The 24,436-nt window shown below is 44.1% G+C and overlaps 1 protein-coding gene across 1 annotated transcript in view; it reads left to right on the top strand.

The window, feature by feature from the left end:
• The window catches only part of NLN (neurolysin), an 82,414-nt gene extending 61,811 nt beyond the window's left edge, over positions 1–20,603 (top strand). The window contains exons 10-13 of the mRNA XM_080933563.1: positions 7,888–8,074; positions 8,397–8,525; positions 9,641–9,777; positions 20,249–20,603. Coding sequence (XP_080789689.1) covers positions 7,888–8,074; positions 8,397–8,525; positions 9,641–9,777; positions 20,249–20,383 — 588 coding nt within the window. The 3' untranslated portion in view covers positions 20,384–20,603. The remainder of the gene's footprint in view (positions 1–7,887; positions 8,075–8,396; positions 8,526–9,640; positions 9,778–20,248) is intronic.
• Positions 20,604–24,436: the final 3,833 nt, after the last annotated feature.

Raw genomic sequence — 24,436 nt, 5'->3', positions numbered from 1 at the left:
TATAACATCCTCATGACCTTGGATTCAATTCCTAACACACACACACTGGGAAACAGAAGTGTGTATGTATGTATGTATGTATGTATGTATGTATGTATGTATACCAAGTGTACATAATACTCATGGAAGCCAGAAAAGGTCAGCAGATCCCCGGGACTGGAGTTGCAGACATCTGTGAATTGCCATGTACGTGCTGGGACTCAAACCTGGGTCCATTGTAAGTGCTTTTAACCATCTCTCCAGTCTTGTTTATTTTAGGCTGAATACAGCTCTATAAAACCTCCTTAGATTCATGTTGTAAGGCGAATTCTAAAAACTTATAGGAGGACCCCAACCCCCTACACACACATCCTATACAACCAAAAAAGTAATGAACCACAAGTTTAGAACTCCTAATTCCTCAGGTTACTGCTCAATGTTGACTGATGGCTAGCAGTTTACAACAAAGTAATTCAGTGTCTGAATCACACTTACTAAAATAATAGTTATCTGCCAGGGTTTTCTGTTCCTGATGTAGACGCTTGAGGCACAACCCTAGTACATCCTCGGTATCTGCGCTCACCCTGTGTTCTTCACAGCTCTCCACAGCTCTGCTGTTCATGGGACTTGGCATCACTTTTGATCCTTTGAGGATCACTAGCACTGGAAAATACTTTCCTGACATTTGAAAACTGATACATAACTGACATAAGCTGCTTCGTATGTAACTTGATGTCTAATACTAACCCAGTCCGGTATTTTCCTGTCTTATCACTTGTGTGCCTGGTGCCTAAGGACGCCAGAGGAGGGCGTTAGGACTGCTAGAGCTAGACTTACAGATGGTTGTAGCCACTTGTGGATGCCAGAAAATGAACCTGGGTCCTCTGGGAAAAAACCCAGTGCTTCTGACCACTGCCATCTCTCTTAAACCAACCAATTCCCTTCCATTCTTAGAACTCTGGCTAACCATTCATGAACAGAATTGTCCTTTGGATGAGTGTGCAGATACTGTCCTGTGCATGGTCCTCTTAGAGTGGAGTGTTGAGGTGTTCATGCTTAGAACCAGTAACCAATACCTTTTGTACACACAGATCTGTGTATTTGCTGCTTTTAAGTTTAGAAACCTTTTGTACTGATCTCAAACAGATGGCAGTTGAGTAAAATGCATAACTTCTGTGTTCACTAATAACTTCTGAATTGGATTTAAGATATGACACCTTGTTGTTTGGATTCTGCACTGTCAGTCTGGAGGTTGGAGGGCCAGAGGCGCTCATTGGAGCGGAGCGTGTCATGGCTGTATTTAAATGCTTGTGCAGGAACTTCCAGTTTTCAGGCATGTGGATGCCCTAGTTCACTGTTTACTGTGTTGTCATTAGGGACCTGAGTTTCACTGTGGTTTTGTGTGTGAACTGCCAGGTCAGTAATTTGGAAGATATCAATCAGCAGAGGCCTTGCCAGTATCTGTTCCTGCTTCGTGGGTTGTGCTCTCTGTCATCCCTGGCCCTCTGAACTTGTGCGGAAGTCAGAGTACTGCTTCCCATAGGTTTTCATTCATGCTGATGTCTCTGGTTGTGTGCTAAAAGCAGCAATGAGCTTTGAACTATAAAGAAATAATTATTTTAATAAACATCAGAATCACAATAAAGCCTTAATTAAAAGTGAAAGGGCTATAGTCAGACAAACTTCAAATGACGTGACCTGAAATAGGCTGTAAAGTAACACCATTGGTTTGTTTTTTTTTTTCTAAATATTTGAATTATATAACACTTTAGAGAAACAGATTCTATCAGGGAAGATTAAAATATATAGGGCCAGGTTTAATCCCATGTGTCCCATCCAAGAAAAAGAAATGTGATTTGGCCTTTTCAAACCCTCCCATATCTCTAGTCATAAAATGGGGACAAGTCTGGCATAATGGTAGACACCTTTAATTCCAGTTCTCAGTAGATGGAGGCAGTTGAATCTCTGTGAGTTCAGAGCCAGCTTGATCTACATTGTGAGTTCCAGGACAACCAGAGCTATGTAGTGAGACCCCCATTTTGAAATACAAAACTAAAATAAAATGGAGACAGTAACAATTTTTAGTATTTATTTTTCTTTTTTCTTTTTTTTTTTTTTTTTTTTTTTTTTGGAGGGGGCAGTCGGGGCTTGAGACAGGGTTTCTCTGTGTAGCCCTGGCTGTCCTGGAGCTCACTGTGTAGACCAGGCTGGGCTTGAATTCAGAGAGCCACCTGTCTCTGCCTCAGTGCTGAGCACTGGGCTTAAAGGTATGCGGCACCACCTCCTGGCTAGTATTTTATCCTGCAATAGAGTATCTTTTGTTTATCTTTTGATATTTTTTATTATTTCCATAACGTCCTATGTAACTCAGTCATTTTAGAAGTGCAAGAGGGAGCAGACCGTGACCATGAGGTTCAAGAAAACACATGGGTGCACATTCAGAGGGTCTGCGAGCGTAAGGCTATGGAAGGCTCCACGTCAGTCAGGACCTTTGCCTTGCTGTGATGGTCTCTAATTGCTTCAAGTTTGATTCCAGAAGCAAAACAGAATGAGCTACTGACTCTGCTGGGGTAGTAGAGCATTAGTTGTAGAGAAGCAGAGATACTTTATCTTCAAACTAAAATTACGATATGATTACTCGGTTGGATATAATTGCTTGGTCAGAGCAACCAGGACTCAAGACAGGTACATACTGGGCAGGAAAGAAATAAAATGGAGCTGTGTAAGGTGTCAGACACCTGTAGTCCCAGCACTCCCAAGGCTGAGGCAGAAAGATCTCCGTAGTAAGTTTGTGATCAGCTTGAGCTGTGTAGCAAGCCATTGTCTCAGAAACTCAAAAGAAGCGAAGCAGAAGCCAGAGCAGCCTGAACCTTCAGAGTGTCACCAGCACAGCACTGCGTCCTCTGCACGGCTCTCCCGCAGGTGACCCCAGCATTGCTTCTCTAGTTTTCTAAGTGACAAGGCTCTTGTATTAGCAGCCCAGCGTGCTCCAGCCGCCCTGCTGTCTTCTCTGCCAGCTGTGCTGCCTGTGATCTGAGCTGGCTCTCCCACACACAGTCCTCATGTATGGGTCAGTTATCGGACGGTGTGCTGCGGGGGGGGGGGGGGGGGGGGGTGCAGAGTGTGAGTGTCTCCAGTTTCACATGACCCTGTGGACTTTTAAAGTGTGTGGCTTTGAAGCCAGACATGATTTTATTGAGGATCCCTCTTTTATTGTTATTTTGTTTTATGTATCCATGCATAAGTACATACATATATGTTAATACAGAATAAATGCTAACATAAACCAAAATGTGCATGTGTATAATATGTGCATGTATATAATATGTGCATGTGTATAATATGTGCGTGTGTATAATATGTGCATGTGTATAATATGTGTTTGGAGATTTGCATATTTCTTTTGTTCACTACGGTTTTTATGTACAATTATTAGCTTTTTTTAAAGAAAGATTACTTTTATGTGTCTGTCTTTATGATTATGGATGCCAGTGGAAGCCAGAAGAGGGCATCAGATCCCTTGGAGCTAGAGTTACAGGTATTGTGAGCCTTCAGAACAGTCCTGGGAACTGCACTCTGGTCTTCTGGAAGAACAGTGAGTCGGTTCTCTTAACCACTCAACCAATCTCTCCGGCCCCTGCGTTATTTTATTTTTAGTAATTTTTTTTTTGAAGACGAAAAATGATCAGGTGATTTTTTTTTTAAAGCAGAATTATTATCTCCTCTGCACAATATATAAAGAATGCTAGGATGAAATTCAAAATAAGAAGTTGATAGTGTCTTGAATTTTTAGGATTCAAGGGCATGAAAGGCAAAGAATCTAAAAGTTGAACTGCTAATACAGTCAAGAGAGGTGACAAATTAAATGTTATGCACTTGAAGGACAAAGTGAAAAGACATGAGCCTGGGCCTAGGTCAGGTGGAGCCTAAGAGAAGTCGTCTTTGAGTTCCTGAGTTGGGTTCTCCAGCCGCACGTTCTTCTCACTGCCTCTGTCGTCAGACCATGAGCAGGACTGCCCTGGGCATGTGCTGGGCCGGTGGGCATCAGTGATCCAGGTTCTCTCTGACCTCGGAGGTCAAGATTAAGTGGAACTTTTATTTGTTTTCATCTGAAAAGGAGCAGTTTAAATAAGTGCCTAGTTAGGACAACATAGTACCCTGAAGGCAAGCCCATGAAGTTCATTGAGACATTCAAGACTTCCACATTGTGTTTCTTCCTGTCCTTAGTCACTGACCTGTTGAACTGCAGGACTGCTGTAAAGACTACGAAAAGATGAACTGTTTCTCATGTCTTCTTTGTTACTGCTATGTTCTAGTGATGACTAGATATGTTGGAAAATAAAACCATGGCCTCTTACCCATCTAGTATAGGAAAGCCTAGTAGACAGAGGCTACCTGTTCTTTAGTGCCTTGCTTCATTACATGAACTTCTCCATTAGCTGTAGATGTGGGGTAGATCAGACAAATTCAGATGTGACTACATGCTATTAAATCAACAGTAGGTCACTTGGGTCAGCCAAGGTCCCTTCTCCTGTCACTTTTCCTGGGCATGCTGTACTTACTCATTCCAACAGTTGTCTTTGCTTTGCCTTGGAATTTATTATCATAAAAATGACCCGTAGTTGTAACCTGTAAAAGGAGTTAGTCTCTTAATTAAACAACAGTAACCCATAATACTTTGACCTTAAGTGTTACAAGAATTCACATAACAAATTTAGTTAAGTTTGTGTCATTTTACTCTGCTGTGTAAGTTTAAAAGTTAATCTCTACATCAGCAAGACACACGTTGTGAATCTGCAATGGAATATATTTTAGACATCCTAATGTCTATTTGGGAGATAGTAAACCAAAGACTCATATTTAGGGCTAGAGAGGCAGCTCAGTAGTTTTTAAAAAGCTGCTCTTGGGGAGGACCCAGGTTCAGTTCCTCGCACCCACATGACAGCTCATAACCGTCTGTACCTCTAGCTCCAGAACCTACCCCTGTACTAGCCTCCACAGACACCAGACATGCATGCTTGTGTACATACGTGCAGACAAAACACCCATGTGCATAAAATGAATCTTTAAAAAAAAAAAAAAAACAGAAAATTCTCATTAGGTAGCTTTTTCTCTCAAAAATTCCCATCCAAGCAGAAATCTAAGCTAACTGTTTTTTAGGCTCCTGTAATGAAAACATTATCTGGGAGATAGATGAACATTGCTAGCTGTCATTATTTTTAACACCCCCAAACTGATCATGCTGAGAACTAAGTAGAGAATTACTCTAAGTCTGGGAAGTGGGGTATAGTTGGTATCGAGTTCCAAAGCAGCCACCCACCCCACCGTCCTGAGGCCCCCTCACCCTCAGAGCCAAAGTCTCCTTTTCTCTGTGTGTGTGTTGACTATGGGATCCTTTGCTAGGGAGCTTCCTTGTTTGGTGGAAATTGAGCTCCTGAATTTTGTAGGATTTCTTTTTTTCTCATGTGAAAAATATTTAAATGATGTTGCCCGAAGGGTTCACAGAGGCGCAGCATGGCTGACTTTTGGAAATCTGTAAGCGAGTGAGCTATTTTTAGCTTGTATCCTTCCCTGAAAACATTTCCTTTTGTTCTGTAGAGAGCACTGTTGATGTGTTGGCAGTGTCCTGCCCTGCTACCCACTTAGGGAGAGCAGGCCTCTCTTCTCTACGCTGCTGACGTCACCATGGTGATCATTTGTCCAACTCCAGCTGTAGCTCATGACCTACTCATTTGTTCACAGGTTTTCCTGGATACTGACCAGACCCTTCCCCCAGACTGTAGTGTGTGTGTGTGTGTGTGTGTGTGTGTGTGTGTGTCATGTTGTATGACGGTAGCTGATGGCTGGTCTCCCTTGTTTGCATTGTTACAGTTTACCTCAGCCTCCTGTTCAGGCTTTGCGAGATCTACTCAGGAGGAAGTAACTTTTCTTGGACAACTTAACTCAGTTAAAGGAGAGGGGTGTGTTTGTTTTGGTTTTGAGTTGTTTTGGTGTTTCTGGTACAGTGAAGATGTATTAGACTAGAACATTCTTGTTAAGATTATAAGTTACAGACACATCTGCTGCCTTCTCTGTGGCAAGTGTCTTCTTGCTCCATCTGGTTTTAAATCCTGTGTCTGCTGGTACCCTGTGTGTGCTTCAGTTTCCTTCGTTCACCACTAGAAGTAATAGGATGTGCACCACACGATAGTGTGGGGTTGGAGGAGGTATGTGTACATGTTCATGTATGTACAGATGTGTATTTGTACACGTGGGTGTGGAAGCCAGAGGTCAAACTCTGGTATTGTTCTCTAGTAGTTGTCCGTCTTTCTTTCTGAGACAATTTCTCACTGGTACCTGAGCCTGGTCGGTCACCTGACTATCGACACCGCACTCCACTTCCCAACTGCTGGGGTTACAAGGGCGACCGGCACCACCCCTGCCGGCATTACAAACGTGTCTACCACACCTGCTTGTTTACCTGTGTGCTGGCCATGGGATTCAGGTCCTCATGCTTATGCAGCAGAAATTTTACCAACTGAACCATCCTGAGCTTCCTGTAAGAGATTTAAGTCATACTGTTCATGGAAGAGCCAGACATAATTCCTGGCACAGGAAGTCTTCTCTGGGTACTGGCTTTTACCATTCTGCGTTAGATTGTTTTTCCTATACTGTGAGTGCAATCTTTATGTTACATACCAGAATGAGGCAAAATACTCTCTTCCTAGGGGTCTTTGCCTCTTCCCCTGTACAAATGGGGGCAGCAGGTGGGGGTCGGTGTCCTAACTCCAGTGCCTACTGAAGTGTCTCCTTGGACCTCCTGTATTGCAGCCTTTCCTGTCTAGAATCAGCACAATTAGAATGTGAAGTCAAGCAGAGTATTTTGCATAGAGAGGAAGGCAGAATGTGCTGTCACCCTGACATCTGTGCCTTGCCCTGGGCCAGAGCAGAATGGTTATACACTGCTGACGTGGCGCCCCATCTGCTGCCTCCTCTATGGCTCCTTTGTAGACCTGGGGTGATGGAGCCTGGGACAGTGGGATGTGAGGCCTCAGGAGAGGAGATGGGGTGGAGGCATGGAAACAGGAGGGTCCTGTCCTGTACCCACCCCTGTGGTCCTTGCTGACTCTTCTCTGCTGCTCATGGTTTGCAGCACTTCGTGGATGGGGTGATGATCTAAAACACTAGCCTGGAAAGAGAATGAAAATGGAGAGAATGAAAATGGCAGAAAATAAGCCACAAGTATTGTTCGGAATCTCTGTCTTTCTGCTTGGGTGCTTTTTACAACAGCAAGCTCAATCAAGAATCTTTGAAACGTGGCTTTCAGAACTCTTGGCCCGGCCCTCTGAGAGAGTGAGTGCCTTCTTTCCAGCACAGAGGTTTTGACCCTGAGTGTACTGCTTCTTTCACCCTCTGCTCACATTCACTCACCCACTTGCAACTCATTTGCAGGCTCACCTTCCAGGCCACTGGATCTGAGAGGTCTAGCTCAGGCTTCCCACAGCATCGCTGTCTTAGGATCACTGGTATAAATTTTAGAACACAAAACAACACACACACACACTCACACACACACACACACACCCCAGTCTGGAATGTTGTAACTTAACTCTTTAACTGATTTAAACTTGAGTAGTTGAGCAACAGTGGTGAATGCCCAGAAAGGCATGTATTGAGTAAACACGAATAGCCAACTGCAAGGAGGAGCTTGAGAGAGACTGTTTATCAAAGGGAAATCATTTGCCTTCTCCCCTAACCCCAAGTGCTGGGGTCACATTCACAGCCTCACACAGTAGACCACCTTCAGACAGTGAGCTGCAGAGAGCGTTGTTCTCATTCTGCCTTAAGTGTGGTGGGTCTCATTAGAATTCGTTGCATGTATAGTTTTACTCAGTGTTTTTAAAAAATACTTCTATGTTTGCTTTCTAGACTGACTTTGCACGGTTTAGTGGAACAAATGTGGAAACTGACTTTGTAGAGGTGCCATCACAAATGCTCGAAAACTGGGTGTGGGACATTGATTCCCTGCGAAAACTGTCAAAACATTATAAAGATGGCCACCCTATCACAGACGAGCTACTTGAGAAACTTGTTGCTTCTAGACTGGTCAACACAGGTATGATTCAACATTCTAGAGAAGAAAGCAAGTAGGATTTAATGCAGAACTCCTGGCAGCTCCTGTCAGACATTGACTTTAATAGCATACCCCAGGAGTGCTGTGTGTGTGCATGGAGGAACACTGGGTGTGTTGGAATGATAGCACTTGGGACTGTGTCTAAGGGGACGGTTTCCTCCTAAGTCATATATGGTCTGGATGCTGTTTTACCTTGCTACTCTTTTGTGATGAACTGTACTGAATTGTCTTCTTTTCAAATCTCTGTATGTATTAGAACACATAGTTCTCTCTCCAACACATTGTTCACTCTTAACCTTATTAGGTCTTCTGACACTGCGCCAAATTGTTTTGAGCAAAGTTGACCAGTCTCTCCATACCAATGCATCGCTGGATGCCGAGAGCGAATACGCTAAATACTGCACAGAAATTTTGGGAGTTGCAGCTACACCAGGTATGAGGCAGGAGCACCTGAATTCATTTTTCTTATGAAACCTCAGAGTATCCTTAGCCTTACAAGAGGGTGGAGTTCCTCAAAGCTCATTTCATTCCTTTCTATTCTCTGCAATCAGACCTCAGCTCTCAGATAAGCACACTCGGCCTTAAGAGTTGTCCTGTCTAAATGTGCTTGAAGGGGAGGTGGCTCCACAGTCACAGCATTTCAGTGTAATCAGGCGTGAGCAATTGGCCTCCGCCCCAGAGCACAGCTATTCCCGTTTGGCAGCACCTGCCTGTCCCCTCCCTCCCCGTGTGCACCAGGACTTCCCTGTGATTTTCAGTAAGAATTCGACAGAAGGGGCATTTCAGGGAGAAACAGGAACCTCCTTATTTTCTGACTCCAGTGCTTTTAACTGGCAGTTTCTAATAGAATACTCAGGGTTTGCTATTGTGTCAGTCTAGACTTACATGACTACTTTAAGCCAACTAAAATTATCTATTTGGATGTCAGCTGTAAAGTAAACTTTTTCACAAAGGCAATTGTTGCTAAGATGAATCAGACACAGTTATAGAGGATATTAAGATAAGAGTGGCCATTGAGTCATCTGAGCCTCACTTCCTCACTTCCTGATCTGGAAACCTAGGAGCAATATTGTGTCTCTGACAAAATGGCAGCCCAGTGTAGACTCACTTCATAAATCGCTTTCAAAACACTTCATTTTCAGGAATTATCAACCTACACAAATGCCATTTTATTTTGAGTCATCTTAGATACAAGAAGGGAGTGGGTTTGTATTTGACTCCCAATACCTGGGGTTTGGGGCTCCAGCAAAAAGTAGGGTTATTAATAGAGTATTTAGAAGGTACATCGGTTCCTATGGGCTAACTTCCCCCTGAGCTACTGATGGATGTGGGCAAAGCTTCAGAAATTGTTTTAGACATTCCAGAGCTGGGGCTGAGCTCCTGACAGTAGAAAGGCTTGTGAACATCTTGGCCAAGGGTACAAACCAACCAGTGAGATACTGTCCTTCACTTTCTCCTCACAGCTAGGCTCCCTAAAGGAAAGCTAACAAGTTCAAGTTGATTAATTAGCATTTGCATCATTATGATTGAAGTGTATCTTTTTTTAAGGCACAAATATGCCAGCTACTTTCGGACATTTGGCAGGAGGGTATGATGGCCAATATTATGGATATCTTTGGAGTGAAGTCTTTTCCATGGACATGTTTCACAGCTGTTTTAAGAAAGAAGGGATTATGAATCCAGAGGTATTGTATGGCTTTTTACCCTTGTGTTAATCTTGTGGTTACTCTCTCCTTAGCTCCGGTATAAGGTACTGTAATAGCTACAGTTTCGAGTAAGACACTTGGTAGCAGCTTTTAACTTTAAATCATCATACATCATTAAATTTTAGTGTACAAGTGATTAACTCTTAATTCTACAGGTTTTTTAAAAACCTACTGTACTTTCTTGCTTATTAACATTCCAGTATATTGCATAATTAAAAATTCAAAGCCTTGTTTATGCACTTGGGAGTTTATGGCTACTAGTTTTGACATGTGCCATGCAGTGTTTCTGGTTTACAAGAGGTTGAGAAAGAAAGGCAAACTTCTTCCTGATGTAAATAGTCTCTGTGTTTCGATATTCTTTACAGGTTTCTTTGTACATTTTCTGTGGGAGGCATCCTTTTTCTGTGGCCAGCGCACTCCACCACTGCATAGTTTGTAACCTAAGTGCCTTTGGGGTAACTTGAGCTGCTTCATTAACCTGAGCCATTCCTTCCCAGGCACTGGGAGGTGGCTGCCAGGTGGCTGCCAGCCAAGCCCTCCTGCTACAGACCCCAGTCTCCTGCCCATCAACACGGCTGTCAACTGTGTCTGAGGCTGGTATATTTCCAGTGTGTTTCTAAGTTCTGTTTGGTTCAGAAATGAGAACAAATTACCGCAGTCAAGCCCAATGCTTATTTCAATCAGCCAACTTGTTCTTTGGGCTTTTGTCTGTCTACTAAGTAGCTCCCCTCCGCATACACATTGAAATACCCCGTATATTTAGGGTTCTATTTCCTCTGCCTCTCTCCAAAAAATGCCTCCAGAGTAACCATGCTAGAATATATTCCAAGTGTCCCCTCTCCTGTCCTGTCTCACCCAGCAGATCTTTAAGCTTGCTTTTCTCACCCAGTCACCAAGTCTGATACTCCTGTTTAACATTCTGACTTCTGCATGACTTTCAGTATGCCCACCCCTCCGTCCTCCACTGTCCTGTGTTGAGATGGTGCCCTCAGTGGGTCTTCTGGAGAGAAACAGTGTGAGTCATTTACTTGCCCTACTGTTGAGTCACGCTGGCTAACCTCAGCTGGCCCTCCAGTCAGCTCTGAGGCCTGCCCCATTCTCCATTGATGGCCTTCATCACCCTGAGCCCGCAGCCTGTTTACTCCCTAAACTGCCTCTGCCCCTCTTTCTTGTTATCCCATCCCAAGTCTCATACATAATGCAAGGCGGCATCAAACGAGTAAACCACTTGCTTCATCTTCCTGGGCTCTGGGATTACCTAGTCCAGTTTCCCTTTGTAAAGAAGATTGAGGCAGGAATGTGGCTCAGAAGTAGAGGGGGAGTCTCTCAACTCCAGCCACCCTCACACATGTATCCCTTCTATGCATTGCACTTTAAATGTGTGGCTCTTTAAGCCAGGAACAGTGACACATGCCTGTGATTCCAGCATGAGAGGTAGAGGCAGGAGGATCAGGAGTTTAAGATCACTTTGTCTACATAAGTTCAAGGTGATGAGCTTCATGAGACCCTGTTTTAAAACAAAAATTGCCCCTCAAAAATCATACTGTTCTTTAAATCCCCATTCAAAAAGCCATTCTTGGGGCTAAAAAGATGGCTCAGTGGTTAAGAGCATGTGTTGTTCTTATAGAGGACTCAGGGTTGGTTCCCAGCACCCACTTAATGGCTCACAACCATCTGTAACTTCAGTTCCAGGGGATCTAACACCTCTTCTGACCTCTAAAGACCCCAGGCACACATGTTATATACATCCATTCAAAGGAGCAAAACACTCATACACATAAATAATCTAAGAATATTTTAAAACACTACATAAAAATATTTTATGAGCTGTTATAGATTATCCAGACCAGAGTAATCCCCTTCCATCCTCCCAATTAACTTATAAACTAAAGTGCGTGCATGGGAAAGGCTTTAGTAAACCTTTGCTTATGGCTTTTGCTGGATTGTTTGAAGTATCTATTACATAAAATGGAAACGTTCTTTACAAAGGATTTTATACAATATTCTTAAAATATGGTTAGAACAAAAGTGCACCTGATCACTGATGACTCTGGGTGGTGAGGGATGGCCCCTCATGCAGTTGCTCCTTTCTCCACACAGTCCACACACACTCCAAGAACTCAGCACAAGCTACTTTGTTGTTTGGTATTTGGCTGTTTTTGTTGTTATAGGTGGTGGTGGTGCTTGCTGGTTTTACTGGCTGGTTTTGTGTCAACTTGACACAAGCTGCAGTTATCACAGAGAGAGGAGCCTCAGCTGAGGAAATGCCTCCATGAGATCCAGCTGTAAGGCATTTCCTCAACTAGTGCTCAAGGCGGGGAGGACCCCGCCCGTTGTGGGTGGAGACATCCCTGGGCTGGTAGACCTGGGTTCTATAAGAAAGCAGTCTGAGCAAGGCAGGGGAAGCAAGCCAGTAAGTGACATCCCTCCATGGCCTCTGCATCAGCTCCTGCTTCCTGACCTGCTTGAGTTCCAGTTGGTGATAAACAGCAATGTGGAGGTGTGAGCTGAATAAACCCTTTCCTCCCCAGCTTGCTTCTTGGTCATGATGTTTGTACAGGAATAGAAACCCTGACTAAGACAGTGGTGGTGTTTTTGAGACAGTTTTGCTTTGTAACTCCAGCTGGCCTCAAACTAATAGCAATTCTCCTGCCTCAGCTTTCTGAGTGCTGGGATTCCAAGCCTGTACCACCAAGCCCAGCAGAAATAGTGTTTCAAAGAAAACAAAACTGGCCTGGGAAAGGTTCAGGCAGGACATGTCCCTGGCCCCTCTTACCCATCAGGCTTCCTGGTGCCGGCATGCACTCCCTCTGTGCCTTCACCCGTCCGCTCGTCCCGGCCTCCACTCCTCCAGCTGTCAGAGCCGCAGCCTAATTCTAGATCCCTCCTGCAGAAGCAACCGCCATCAGGTTTCTCTGTGCTTCTGGTACCCAAGCTCTGAAGCTTGGCAGGCAGCCAGGCTGCCTTTCATTAGGCCAGGACAAGAGTGAACTCGGAGAGACTAAGATCCCATCACCCGAGCTGTTTCCTGGGATGTTAGAAATGCCACCCAGCTCCACTGAGTTTCTGGATGCGGCATGACTCAGGGGTGTCTACTTGTACCAGCAGGCTGCTTTGAGTTTTCAGTTTTTACCTTTTTCTTTCAAACGCTCTGAGGAATCCTGTCATTTCTCACTGCCTTGCCATGACAGCAGTTACAGACCTGGCTCAAGAATCCGAGGCCGGGGAGGCCCTCACTCTCCTCCGCCCTGTCTCCACTGCGTTTGAACAGCCATTTGACCCCTCCCCCTCCTGTAGTGAATGCTCTGTTTGTTTTTGTGGGGTGGCTTCGGCTTCTCTTTGTTTTGTTTTACAAATATTTACTCTAGCACCTGACTTACAGAATACAAATATTTATCAAAAATTTAAAATTCCTGGCACAACACTCCTGTCCTATGAAAAGGCTCCCATTGTTCCTACAGCTGAGACAGAGAAGAAGAAACACTGTTCTTGAGCGGTGTATGACAAGCACTGCTCGTTCTGTGTGACCTCAGCACAGCTATCAGCCAGCACTGCAGAAGGTGGTGGCACGTGGTCTGGGTGGCCTTTAGTCTGGCACACACAGAGAGGTTGGTTACATAGCAGAGGAGCTATGAGAATTGTTACAGTATAAAGCAGTGCTGCACTTGGTCTGAAGTCATAGGGACCATCCTTCACAGTCTGTCACAGAAGCTCTGCTGGCTCAAGGCCTCACACTCCCCAGAGTGTTTGGAGCGTTTTGAGAAGGTAGCTGGACATGTAAGGAATCAGCCCGAGCCCTGGAACGGCTGGGATCAGGAAAGCACATTGGTCACACTGTACAGAACATCTGCTGTCCTGCACAGCCTGGGGTCTGCTCTGACCAGCCCCTTCATGCCCTGGCAAGCAGCACTGCAGAGGGTGTACTGCTCACTGGGAAAACAAACATAGAAGGGCCAAATGTCAACCTGCAGCCTTCTGAGTACCGAACTGCAGTGTTGACTCTTTCATGATGCAGCTGTCTTCTGCTCTGGGACCTCTCTCCAAGTGCCAGAACTGGGCCCCTCCTGTTGCAGCCTCAGACTCTGCTACCCATATTTTCTCTGGTTTTTTTTCTTCCCAGATTATTCTCTCTAGTGAGTAGCTACCACATTTTAGCTATTTAATTTGTTTATTGTTTTATCTCGAAATTCAGGCTTGGGAGATCGTTTTGTTGGTAAATCTTACCTTACAAGCATGGGGACATGAGTCAGCACCTCCAGCACCTATATGGAAGCCAGGCACCACAGCACAGTACGTCACCACTGGCAAAGGCCTGAGTGCTTTCTCGCCAGCCAGTCTAGCTGAATCAGTGCACTCCAGGCTAGTGAGAGTCCTGTGTCTAATCCTAGAGGACTGTGAAGTCAGTATTGACCTCTAACCTACACACATGCATACAGCACACAGAGGCTCTCACATTGATGTTTTCATATGCATGTATAAACATACACACAGAAACATATACACACATGGCACGTACACATATGTAAACCCTCACACTTCTACCCTCATACACGTGTACACATAGAGAACACACACACACTCCTAAAGTCTGTTCCTACTAGAATATGGTGAGGCTGTCTCTGCAGATGTAATGTCTCCAGCCCTGACAGTTATCTTAAGAGCTGCTTGGGTTTAGTGCCCCTTAGCCAGCTCTGGTACTCTTGCAGGGTATCTTTAAGTTCACCAAATGTAGTTTCAAACTCCAGCCTCTAAGCACAGGATTGAAAAAAAAAATGGGAATATTTTAACTAAGCCCTTATTTTTATTTTTATTTTTATTTTTGGATAAGGCAACGTGTTTGTGGGAAGTTTTCCTTAGAGATAATAGACATTGGGCTCAGGCTATTGCTACTGCTCTGCCAGACTGTCTTCCTCTCTGTTAGAGAAATTCAAAGCTTTGTTTCTTCCATCATAAAGGAGAAAAGCAACCAGGCATTGCTTTAGAAAGAGATCTGAGAAAATCAAGATGGTTTAACTAGAGTGTTTTAGTCTGTGGTATCACAGGAAGACCTTACATGCACTAGCATACATGGAAGAATCATATTTGAATTGGAAAGGGATTTCAGTATTCAGAAGGCCAGCACACTGTAAACAGGAGTTAGGCTCAGTTCCTGCAGTGTGCTGCTACAGGCCGATGTGGGTTTGTGCCCTCCTGTGACGGTGTCCTTCACAGAGAGAATCAGTTCTCTCTGTTCTGGCTCCTCTGTGTTTCTGTGCACACAATGCTCTTTGTTAAATCTGATTCCTTAACAGCCTTGGGTGTCGTCTGATGGAAAAGACAAAAGGAATGGGGTTGATTTTATTGCAATCTGCAGAGTCTGACTGTGCACCCTAGGATGGCTTTGAATGTGTGCTCCTTTAGCCCAAACCGTCCAGTTGCTGGGTTGCGGTGGGGTACCACGCAGTCAGCGGATTTCTTTGCAAGTCTTGAATCCCAGCTAGTGCAGGATGTTGTTCTTTTGACCTCTGAGGGGCCTTGGAAGTGCTAGGCAAGCACTCCACACTGGACTATGGGGCTTGGCCTCCTGATTGAGGATTGGCTGCACTAAGCTGCCCAGTCTAGCCTGGCAGCCTGGTAGCCCAGGCTGACCTTAAAATTGTGATCCTCCTGCCTTAGCCTCCCGAATAACTGAGATTACAAGCCTATGCCACGAGGCTTAGGTCCCCCAACCTCTCCTTTTTTTTTCTTCCTTTTTTAAGGTGCCTTCTTTGTGGTTCCACTAGAGCCTTAATAGGCTACCTTATGTTTTAAGACAGGTTTTCCTGTGAAGCCCAGACTAGCCCCAAACTCCGTATTTCTACATTGGCTTCCTAAGCACTGGGATTATAGGTGTGGACCACCACACCCAGTGCCCAGTTATCTATTTCTTATCTCCCTTTCTGGGTCAGGAGACTTCATAAAAGAGATTGCTTTATTCACCTTTGTGTTTCCTCTACCTTAAAGTTGTATCTGTCTTGGACCTTCCTCTGGCCCCCCTCCCCCAATTCTTTCACTGACTTACTCATCTAAAATACACTGCTGCTAGGGTTGTTTCTCTCCTGTCCCATGCCACTGCCTTTACTGATTGGATTTCCAGGAAACCTTCAAATCACATGGTTCCTCCTTCATTTCTTCCCCACATCCTTGTGAGCACCAGCACAGCCTTCCTTTCTTTTTCTTTCCCCCCTTGTTTTCCTCAAAGGCATTTGGTCTTGTTTTTTCCCTCTATCCTAGATCACCTCACCCTCAGAGAAAACACAGGATGTGCCACAGGGCACTGTGAACCATGCAACATCTCAAAGTCCACTCTGCTGACAGGTACCCACATGGCCTCACCTGTCCTGGGCAGGGCACTCACTCTGGTCCACACGGAAGGAGACAAGCCTGGTGCTGCCCCTGGACTGGCTGGGTTGAAAGAGAAAGCTTTGTGCGTGTATGCTGCCGCCAGGGTACAAAGCTAGTGGGAGACAGTTTCCTTCCCATGTTTTCATAACTGATAAATGGTGAGCATCCTGCATAGGTAATTACATTTGCTATTAAAATATGAAGGCCTTCTCCTAGTTAATATTCTTCCTCACTGATGGTGGAGCCACAGTCTCTTGTGTTTTTTAGCTTTATTAGAAGACAAGTAATTTTCAGGAAATGTCAAAGCAAGACTGCAGTTATTTCCCTGAACATAGATAGATAAGAAAGTGCCTGGGGGCAGGGGTAGGAGTTACCAAGTCCCACTATGCGCCTAACAGCCTGGAAAATATAAGGATGGCATATTCCCATTTTATAGACGAGGAAGCCAAGGCCAAGTACACAGTAGTATCAAGCCACAGTTCAAGTCTGGGTCTGACTCCATAGCCTAACCTTTCCTTAGAAACCCTCAGGGTTAGAAAGGGCCTTCACCATGCCAAAAGATATGTGCAGCTCTTTGAGGATTCTAAACCTCTAGCCACTGATTGATTCCCCTTCCTAGGAGAGCCGATAGGATCTGACCTGCAGTCTCCAGAGGACCTTAGAGATCCTCTCCCTGCCTCTGACAGTTCAGGTTTCCTTATTGTGAAAACACCACTGGATGGCTAGAGGCCAGCATTCTCTCCTGTGGCCGATGTCTTCTACCTGCTTCTCACTCAGTGTAGCACCTTCCTAAACACTAAGATTCACTTGACTACTGTTTTATCCTTAACAAAAGCTAGATCCTGTAAACAAAAATGACTCTTGTCTTCTCAGAGCTTCAGTGCAAGGGAAATGGAACTATTAAAGGAACATCGCTCTATAATTGAGGAAATTAAATCAACTTAGTTGGAAGCATAAGCAGAGGAAGACTGAGCTGTGCTGAGCCACATGCTCTGAGACTAAACAGTGCCCTGCTCTGCCTGCGCCATCTCTTCACAGTGCACAAAAGTTTGCCACGCCCGCCTCCTTCCTCTCTCCGTGAAACTCCCCAACTAAACTCTCACACTCAGTGGACAACACTGTTAGATGTTGCATCTTGGGCAGTGTCTTAATATTTTGTTATTTTTCTGTAATATTATAGATATAAGTCTTTTTGTTGTTGTTTTTTGCAGAGTTTCACTGTGTAGCCTTGGCTAGCCTCGAACTCAAAGATCTGCCTATTCTTCTGGGATCAAAGGCGTGCACCATGTTTTCTAGTAATGGTGTATGTAATAGGCAGAGCTTGAACAAGGAATACCTGTGGAAAATGCCCTTTATTGCCAGGTATAGTGGGACACACTTGTAACCTCACTGCTTAGAAGGCTGAGGCAGGAGCATAAGAATCAGAGACGAAGTTACACTTTATAATTCCTGTCTCAAAAATAACAATAGCAACAGTAATAGTAATGGGCCATTGAGGATGTAGCTCAGTTGGGTGAATGCTTGACTTTGATTATGTAGGTCCCAGGAACTGAATAAAGCAGACACAGAGGTGCTGCTTGTTCCCTCAGGACCCGTTACTGAGGCGCGCCATAAATGTGGACTCGTTATTCTGTCCTCTGCTGGTAGAATATATTTTCAGTTTTCCTTGATGTAAGGTTTTAAATATTGTTGCAATTCTAGAAACTTAACCTGCATTGTGTGTGATATTTAATGCCACGGTACCAGAGAGCACAGGCCTTCCTTGTTCTGCACACTAATACAAAACAGTGGTCAGACTGAAACACATTCAACAGTGAGGGAAGGGGAAGGAAATGGGGTGTGTCTGGACTAAGGAGCTCTAATATGCTTCTTAGAATGATGGAGCCTATGACAAGAACAGCCAGTCATATTTTAGACTCTCAGTTACTGTTGGAATGATACTACTGCTGACCACATAAGAAAAAAAATTTTAACTTGTTAATATTTTCTTCAACATATAAAAACAACACAAATTAAACCCCGCTCCAAATTCTCATTGGCACAATTACTAAGAAGTTCAGTAGCACTGGCTGCAGGCTCTTTTCTTAAGGTGCATACAGGTAAAGCCATACATTGCCACTCTCCTTCCCAGTGTTTACGAGCCCTCCTCCACACCATCATCCTCCAGGTCCTGTGTCTGTGCGTACGGTAGCAATGTAGAACTTCGGAGCACCTGCAGTGAAGCGGATGCAGGTTTGCTGTCCATGTGAGACAGAACAACAGTCACATAAGACACCATCTGAGTGAAGCAGTGGTGGTGCACACCTTTAGTGCCAGGCAGAGGCAGGCTTCAGGGACAGCCAGAGCTACAAAAAACTCCTTCCTGTGGAAGGGTTACATGTTGAAATGATAACATTGTGATTACAATGGAATTCAAGTGACACCCCCCAACCCCCAGCCTCCCCAGCAGCATGGAGTGCAGGTACACACCACTGTGTCTGCTTGAAGTGTTTAAACAAATAGTTGTGGGACTCATGAGCCTAGAGAGGTAGAGCTCAGGTAACGTGTAGATCACTTGCTTGGCCTACACTTGGCCTGAGCTCAGTCCCCAGTACAGCGTGAACCAGGAGTAGTGGCTTGTGCCCGTCATCCCAGCACTTAGGAGGTAAAGACAGAAGTCAGAAGACCACAGTCATCCCTTGCATAGCAAGTCCAAAGCCAACCTGAGGCCCAAAGAGATTAATTTCACTTTTAAATATTCTTATATGTTGTTGATTGAAAAATTAAACTTAAATATGTATTTCATAATTGTGTTGGTCTAGCTGCCAGAGAATTTAAGCAAACACTAACTTTAATTGCTTACTCCTTACTAGAATTCACTAAATGTAAAAGTATGAAATGTGAGCTTGCATCAGGCATGGCCAGCTCAGGCCACTGGACTGCATGCAGCTGACAATAGCTGTGAACAGGACATCCCAGAAAGAACCGCACCTTAACCTAAAATAGCAGAACCGCCAACTTAACCTAAAGTGTTTCGAGGGTTTGTTTTGTTTTGTTTCCAAACGTTTTCCTGTTAACAACATTGCCTGGTTCATAGGTGTAAACTTTGTAAACATTGGTTGTCTGTCCCGGCATCACAAGATTGCACACATCAGGTAGGTGAAGTTTTAGTCCGTGCTCCCTGTGGGACATTACGTAGATTTGCTGCTGTAACCCCCGACCACTCACGTTTTACTTCACGTAGTAGTGAACTCTGAGGCTTGCAACAAGCAGGCTCTTGTTTCAGTTCAGACTGAGACTACTTTAATCCCTGGCAATTCTCTAGTTCTTCCTGTACCCACAGGATTATCGCTGGTATTGGTCAGATCCTGTAATATAAATGCGAGCGCTATCCATTTATCTTATATGCAGGTCTAGAGTTAGGGCCCATGGAATCCATTACCAGGGCAGTGAAAGGAACTGTGCTTATGTGATGCTGAGCAGCAGCTGTTCTCTTTCAACTGATCTGCTCGTGTGTTTATGTGAATGAAAACAAAGGAACTGTGGTTTGTTTTAAAATTCCAGACTTCCATCCCCAAAGACTTCTGTCATTCCACTTCTGACCCTCAGAAATGCTTGTCACTCGACCATCCATAAGAATGTTGCTTAGGTTTCTTTGTGGGGCGTTGTTTTGGTTTTTTGTGAGCCCCTTATAAAAATACCTGAAGCCACTGACAGCAGCGGTGTTCCCACTTGGAAGCACATGTAGCCCCATAGCCTCTGGAACACTGCTCTGCTAACCCTGCTGAATCATTGGAACTGGGCTAACGAGCAGTAGCAAATTGTGCTTTGTTTCGATGTTTGGTGTCCCTGCCTGCCTACATTGTCAGCTCATGGCTGACAATCTAAGGACAGGAGACAGTAATATCACACACGGAAGACCTGAAGCTGAAGCTCCAAAATCTCTTAACTACAGGAAGGAGGGAGCAAGCTGCATGTGGGCAAAAGGGAATGTCTAGACTTGAGTACAGCTCAAGCCCCTTTTCTTCACCCTCACCTCTCCCGTGTCTGGGGATCTGGAGGATTGCTGTACCCGTGAGTTATTAGGCATGATGTTTTCTTTTATTAGGTTGGAATGAAATACAGAAACCTAATCCTGAAGCCCGGGGGGTCCCTGGACGGCATGGACATGCTCCAGAATTTCTTGCAACGTGAGCCAAACCAAAAAGCATTCCTAATGAGTCGAGGCCTGAATGCTTCATAAAGCAGGGATCCGGGGAGCGTCCATGTCTGGAGGACAAGTCAATTCCACCATGTGGTGCCGGCCTGGAGACTGGAGGGAGTTTTACAAAGGAAAACTTAGATTTCTATTGATTTGCTTTGTTTTTTAATTTTAAAAATTATACAGATGTAAATGGAATTATAAATACTGTGACCTAAGAAAAGACCCACTAAAAATAATTGTACTATAAAGTTTCATAAAACGGATTTGATTTCTTTTGATAAAAGTTTCATATGAATGTAATTTGATTTTTTTACAATTATAATCCAGATAATATAATGTAAGAGGGCTAAGACATTTTAAATTGAATCACATACATGATATAATTTGATCCTTCTTATATCTTGAAGTTTTATACTTGAGATTTCTGGACTGATAAATGAATCATCACATTTTCTCTGGTAAATATTTTCTCAGAGCATCAACCTTGACCCTCTGCCTCATAGCTAAGGGACAATTTGCCTGCATGTATCAAGGCCAGCAGAATATGCTCAGAAATGTTTGTAGTGAGCGTCATGATTCTCAGCTTTCTATTGCAATTATATTCCTCCTCTTAGGTCTGCAGGGTTTTTTTTTTTTTTTTTTACATTTCTAATGTTTAATCTCTAAAGTTAATAATCCTGTTATTTAGTTAATATTTTTATTTTGTTTTAACTGGCCTAATATATAAATTTTGTGTCTTGCACTAGAAGCTCAAATGTCGTCTTCTGTTGAGGTCACAGTGAGAAACTCAGAGGAACTCAGGTATCATTTGGGTTCTTCTTGTTCCTTTATTTCTGTGCATTTGTTTCTTTGTTTTGCTTATTTTTTATTTTGTTTGTTTGTACCATCTCACGGTGGAGCCAGATCAGCCTGGAACTCATGGTAATTCTCCTGCTTCAGCCTCCCAGCCTTAGGGTCCAGTTATGAGCCACCACATTCAGCTCAGTTCTTATTTTCCCACAGGGATTCTGACCTTGCCCCCCTGAACGTGGTAGGGAGATCCTGTAGTCACAGTGTGTTGAAGTGCCAGGTGGAGAGATGACACTTACTGGAACTAAGTTTTTAAAACTCCAGCAGAGCATGGGTTGGAGTGGAGCGTTTGCGGAGCTGCTCCCATGTTCTGTGGGCAGCTGAGCAGCAGAAGAGAGAGAGGCTCAGCAGCAGCCGGTTTGCTGTCTGACTGTTAAGTGTGCCTCCAGATCGATAACTCCTTTTATTGGGGCCTAAGTTCCAACTCAGCAGCAGAGGAGCAAAGCGCACCGCATTATTGTGGCCCTGGGAGTCCTCTCAGAGAGAAACCAGGTAGGATACTAGAAAATGTAAATGAACTGTGACCACACTTCCCACCATCTTTGAGCCATGTCTCAACACATACCTAAAGAATGACTTTGCTGGCAGGCAACAAAATTAGAGCCTGTCTGTTCTCTAGACCAAGCGGACTTTGTGTTAAATGAAATATTATGCCCTGTAATAAAGTTATACAGAGTACCAAAGGCTGGTACACAGCAGGGAAACCTTTTGTGCAGTTTGATTTGATTTTTGCGGTGCTGGGCACCAAGCCTCTGGCCTCTTCACCCATGCCGGCAAGTGCTGTGCTCTCCATGGCCATTTTTATGGTGGTAGTAGAAACCTCTGGAAGCTTCTCACATATGTCCCCACCCCCAGTTTTGTCTTCTACTTTCAGACAAAAAAAGAAAAAAAAGCCAAACAACTCTCTTCAGCCTTTTCTATTATTGCCAGTGTGTCTCCTTCGTAACAGCTTTTGTGGTAAATCTTCCTTGGAAAAGCTAATAGCCAGTGTGTAAAAGACTGCCCACAATAAAGTTACATCACTGTACACAAGAACGAGCTCACTTTACTGTTGTATTTTAATGTTCAAACTTGTATCTACCAGAGAGCAAAGGCTCAGTGTCTCAGCCACACAACCCCCATTGTTATGTTTATAGTTGGATGCCACCACACTCTATTTGGGTTTGTATTTGGTTGAATATTCCTGCATGTTCCACTTCCTGAGACACAGGTGGGTCTACCTGTCCAGCTGTGTTATTCCTGTTTCCCAACCATTGTTTTCAGATACCCAGAAGCTGCTCTAGAATGTTCTCCCCATGGTACAGTGTCTGCAGCCTTTGTCATCAGGGAAGCTGTGTGCTTAGGAAGCTTAGAGAAAGTGCTCACCAAGTCCATCAAGGTACTCTGTTGACATGAAACCTTGTGCTTGACAGATAGGACTGGATAACTTGGGCTAAGTGGATTCCTAGCTATTGAATAAAGAGAGGGAATTTCAAATCCTTTGACTAAAGGCAAGAAACTCCACTCTAAAGTATTAACTTATAGGTAACAGCTGGAATGGTTGTATATAAACATGTTATTAAAATTAAAAGCTTCCTCTACTAAGAACATAATGAAAGTAATCAAATCCCATTGTCAGGCAGAGGTAAAACTTCACTGGGATGGTGTTACTAGGCAAACAGAAAGTCTTGGCCAAATTTCAGTAGCAGCTCACTGTTCAGCATATGTAGGGAGGGGCCCGTGGAAAGCTCAAAGCCTTTGAACATGGAAAGCCCCTCTGGATCCCAATATGGTTAGCTCCTGTAAAGAATAGGATACCATGATCCATCCTAGGAACTACATTTTCAGCAGACTTGGGTTGACATTACAAAGTGTTTGGAAAAGCAACAGTGTGGTGATGACTTTGAAAATAGCCTTCAAGAGGAAAACCTTGATCTGGAGAGTGAATTCTCAAGTGAATTCTCGTTTAAAATACTTGTGCAACATGGGAGAGCTTATGTCATGGCTAATGAGGTTGGAGCATAAAGAACCCATGGGTGTTGCAGAGGTCTCCTCCACAGGTAAGCTTTAAGGTTTTGTCTGTGGTGACCAGGACAACATAACTTGGGTGAGAGGTTTATGTTCTGTGTCTTAGGGCACTAAGAACTGGGGATATGGGTTACTGGATAAAATGTCTGCTGGGCAAAATAGGAAGACCTGAATTCAGAACCCCATCATCTGCATAAAAGCCAGGTATGGCAGGAAACATCGACTACTGTGCTGATCCCAATGCCGAGGGATAGCAAATAGGCCAGCTCAATGGCCAGACACATTGGTGAGCCCCAGTTCAGTGAAAGGACGGGATAACCAATATCTATCTCTGGCCTCCACATGTACTCTGGCACACACCAGTGCACATAAACGTGCACAGAGTGCATGTACCATACACAAATAAAAAAGGCATTAACACGGTGTCGCTTCCCTCATGCTACAGACAGACCACTTACAGTTAGTGTAGTAATCTGTAGTTAGCCTGTATAACTTCTATTGGAGCTTCTCAGTCTTCCCTGGAATTTGACATAATAGTAACATTGATAGTCAACTTCATTGATTCAAGAACCTCTAGTATATTAAGATAACCTATAGTTGTGTCTACAAAAAAATTTCCAGGGTGGATTAAAAGAGGAAAGTGTAGATTTATGTTAAGGCAATACATGATTGGACAGGAGAGAGATAGGCAGGGAAAGGTCAAGGAGCAGAAGTAGAGGCAGGAGGCAGAGAGGAGATGGGGAAAGAAATCAAGACATAGTTTGAGAAGGAGAATCTAGATCCTGGTGGCTGTAATTAGTGATAAGTAGATATGAATATTTTAAGGGTTTCTGTGGGTCATTTTATCTCATATAGAAGGACAGTTTGTATCTTTGTCCATTAGATGTAATCATTATGTAGAGGGTTTGTGGATTGAGAATTTAATATATAAAACTGCATGAAAGGCTCCTGGCTTTGTAGTCATGTTTGTGCTGAACAGTGGAGAAATGGAACACACCAGGGCAGTCTTATCCACCCGGGACAGAAGCAACAGGGGCGGTTCACCTCGCCTGAGTTCTTAGAGGCAGCCTGGAGTGCCAAGTGATGTGGGGACCAAATGTATGAGCTCAGCTCCATACTAGAGCGGCATCCAAGGAGTGAAACTGCGGGAGCCAATAAAAGCCTAAGCCATCCGTTTAATATTTACTGCAACAGGAAAGACCTTGGAGCCCCCATGTAAAATCGGAAGAAGGAAAC

This window comes from Micromys minutus (genome assembly GCF_963924665.1).
Source record: "Micromys minutus genome assembly, chromosome: 20".
In the NCBI taxonomy this organism is placed as follows: domain Eukaryota; kingdom Metazoa; phylum Chordata; class Mammalia; order Rodentia; family Muridae; genus Micromys; species Micromys minutus.
This window is presented reverse-complemented; position numbering and strand designations above follow the sequence as displayed.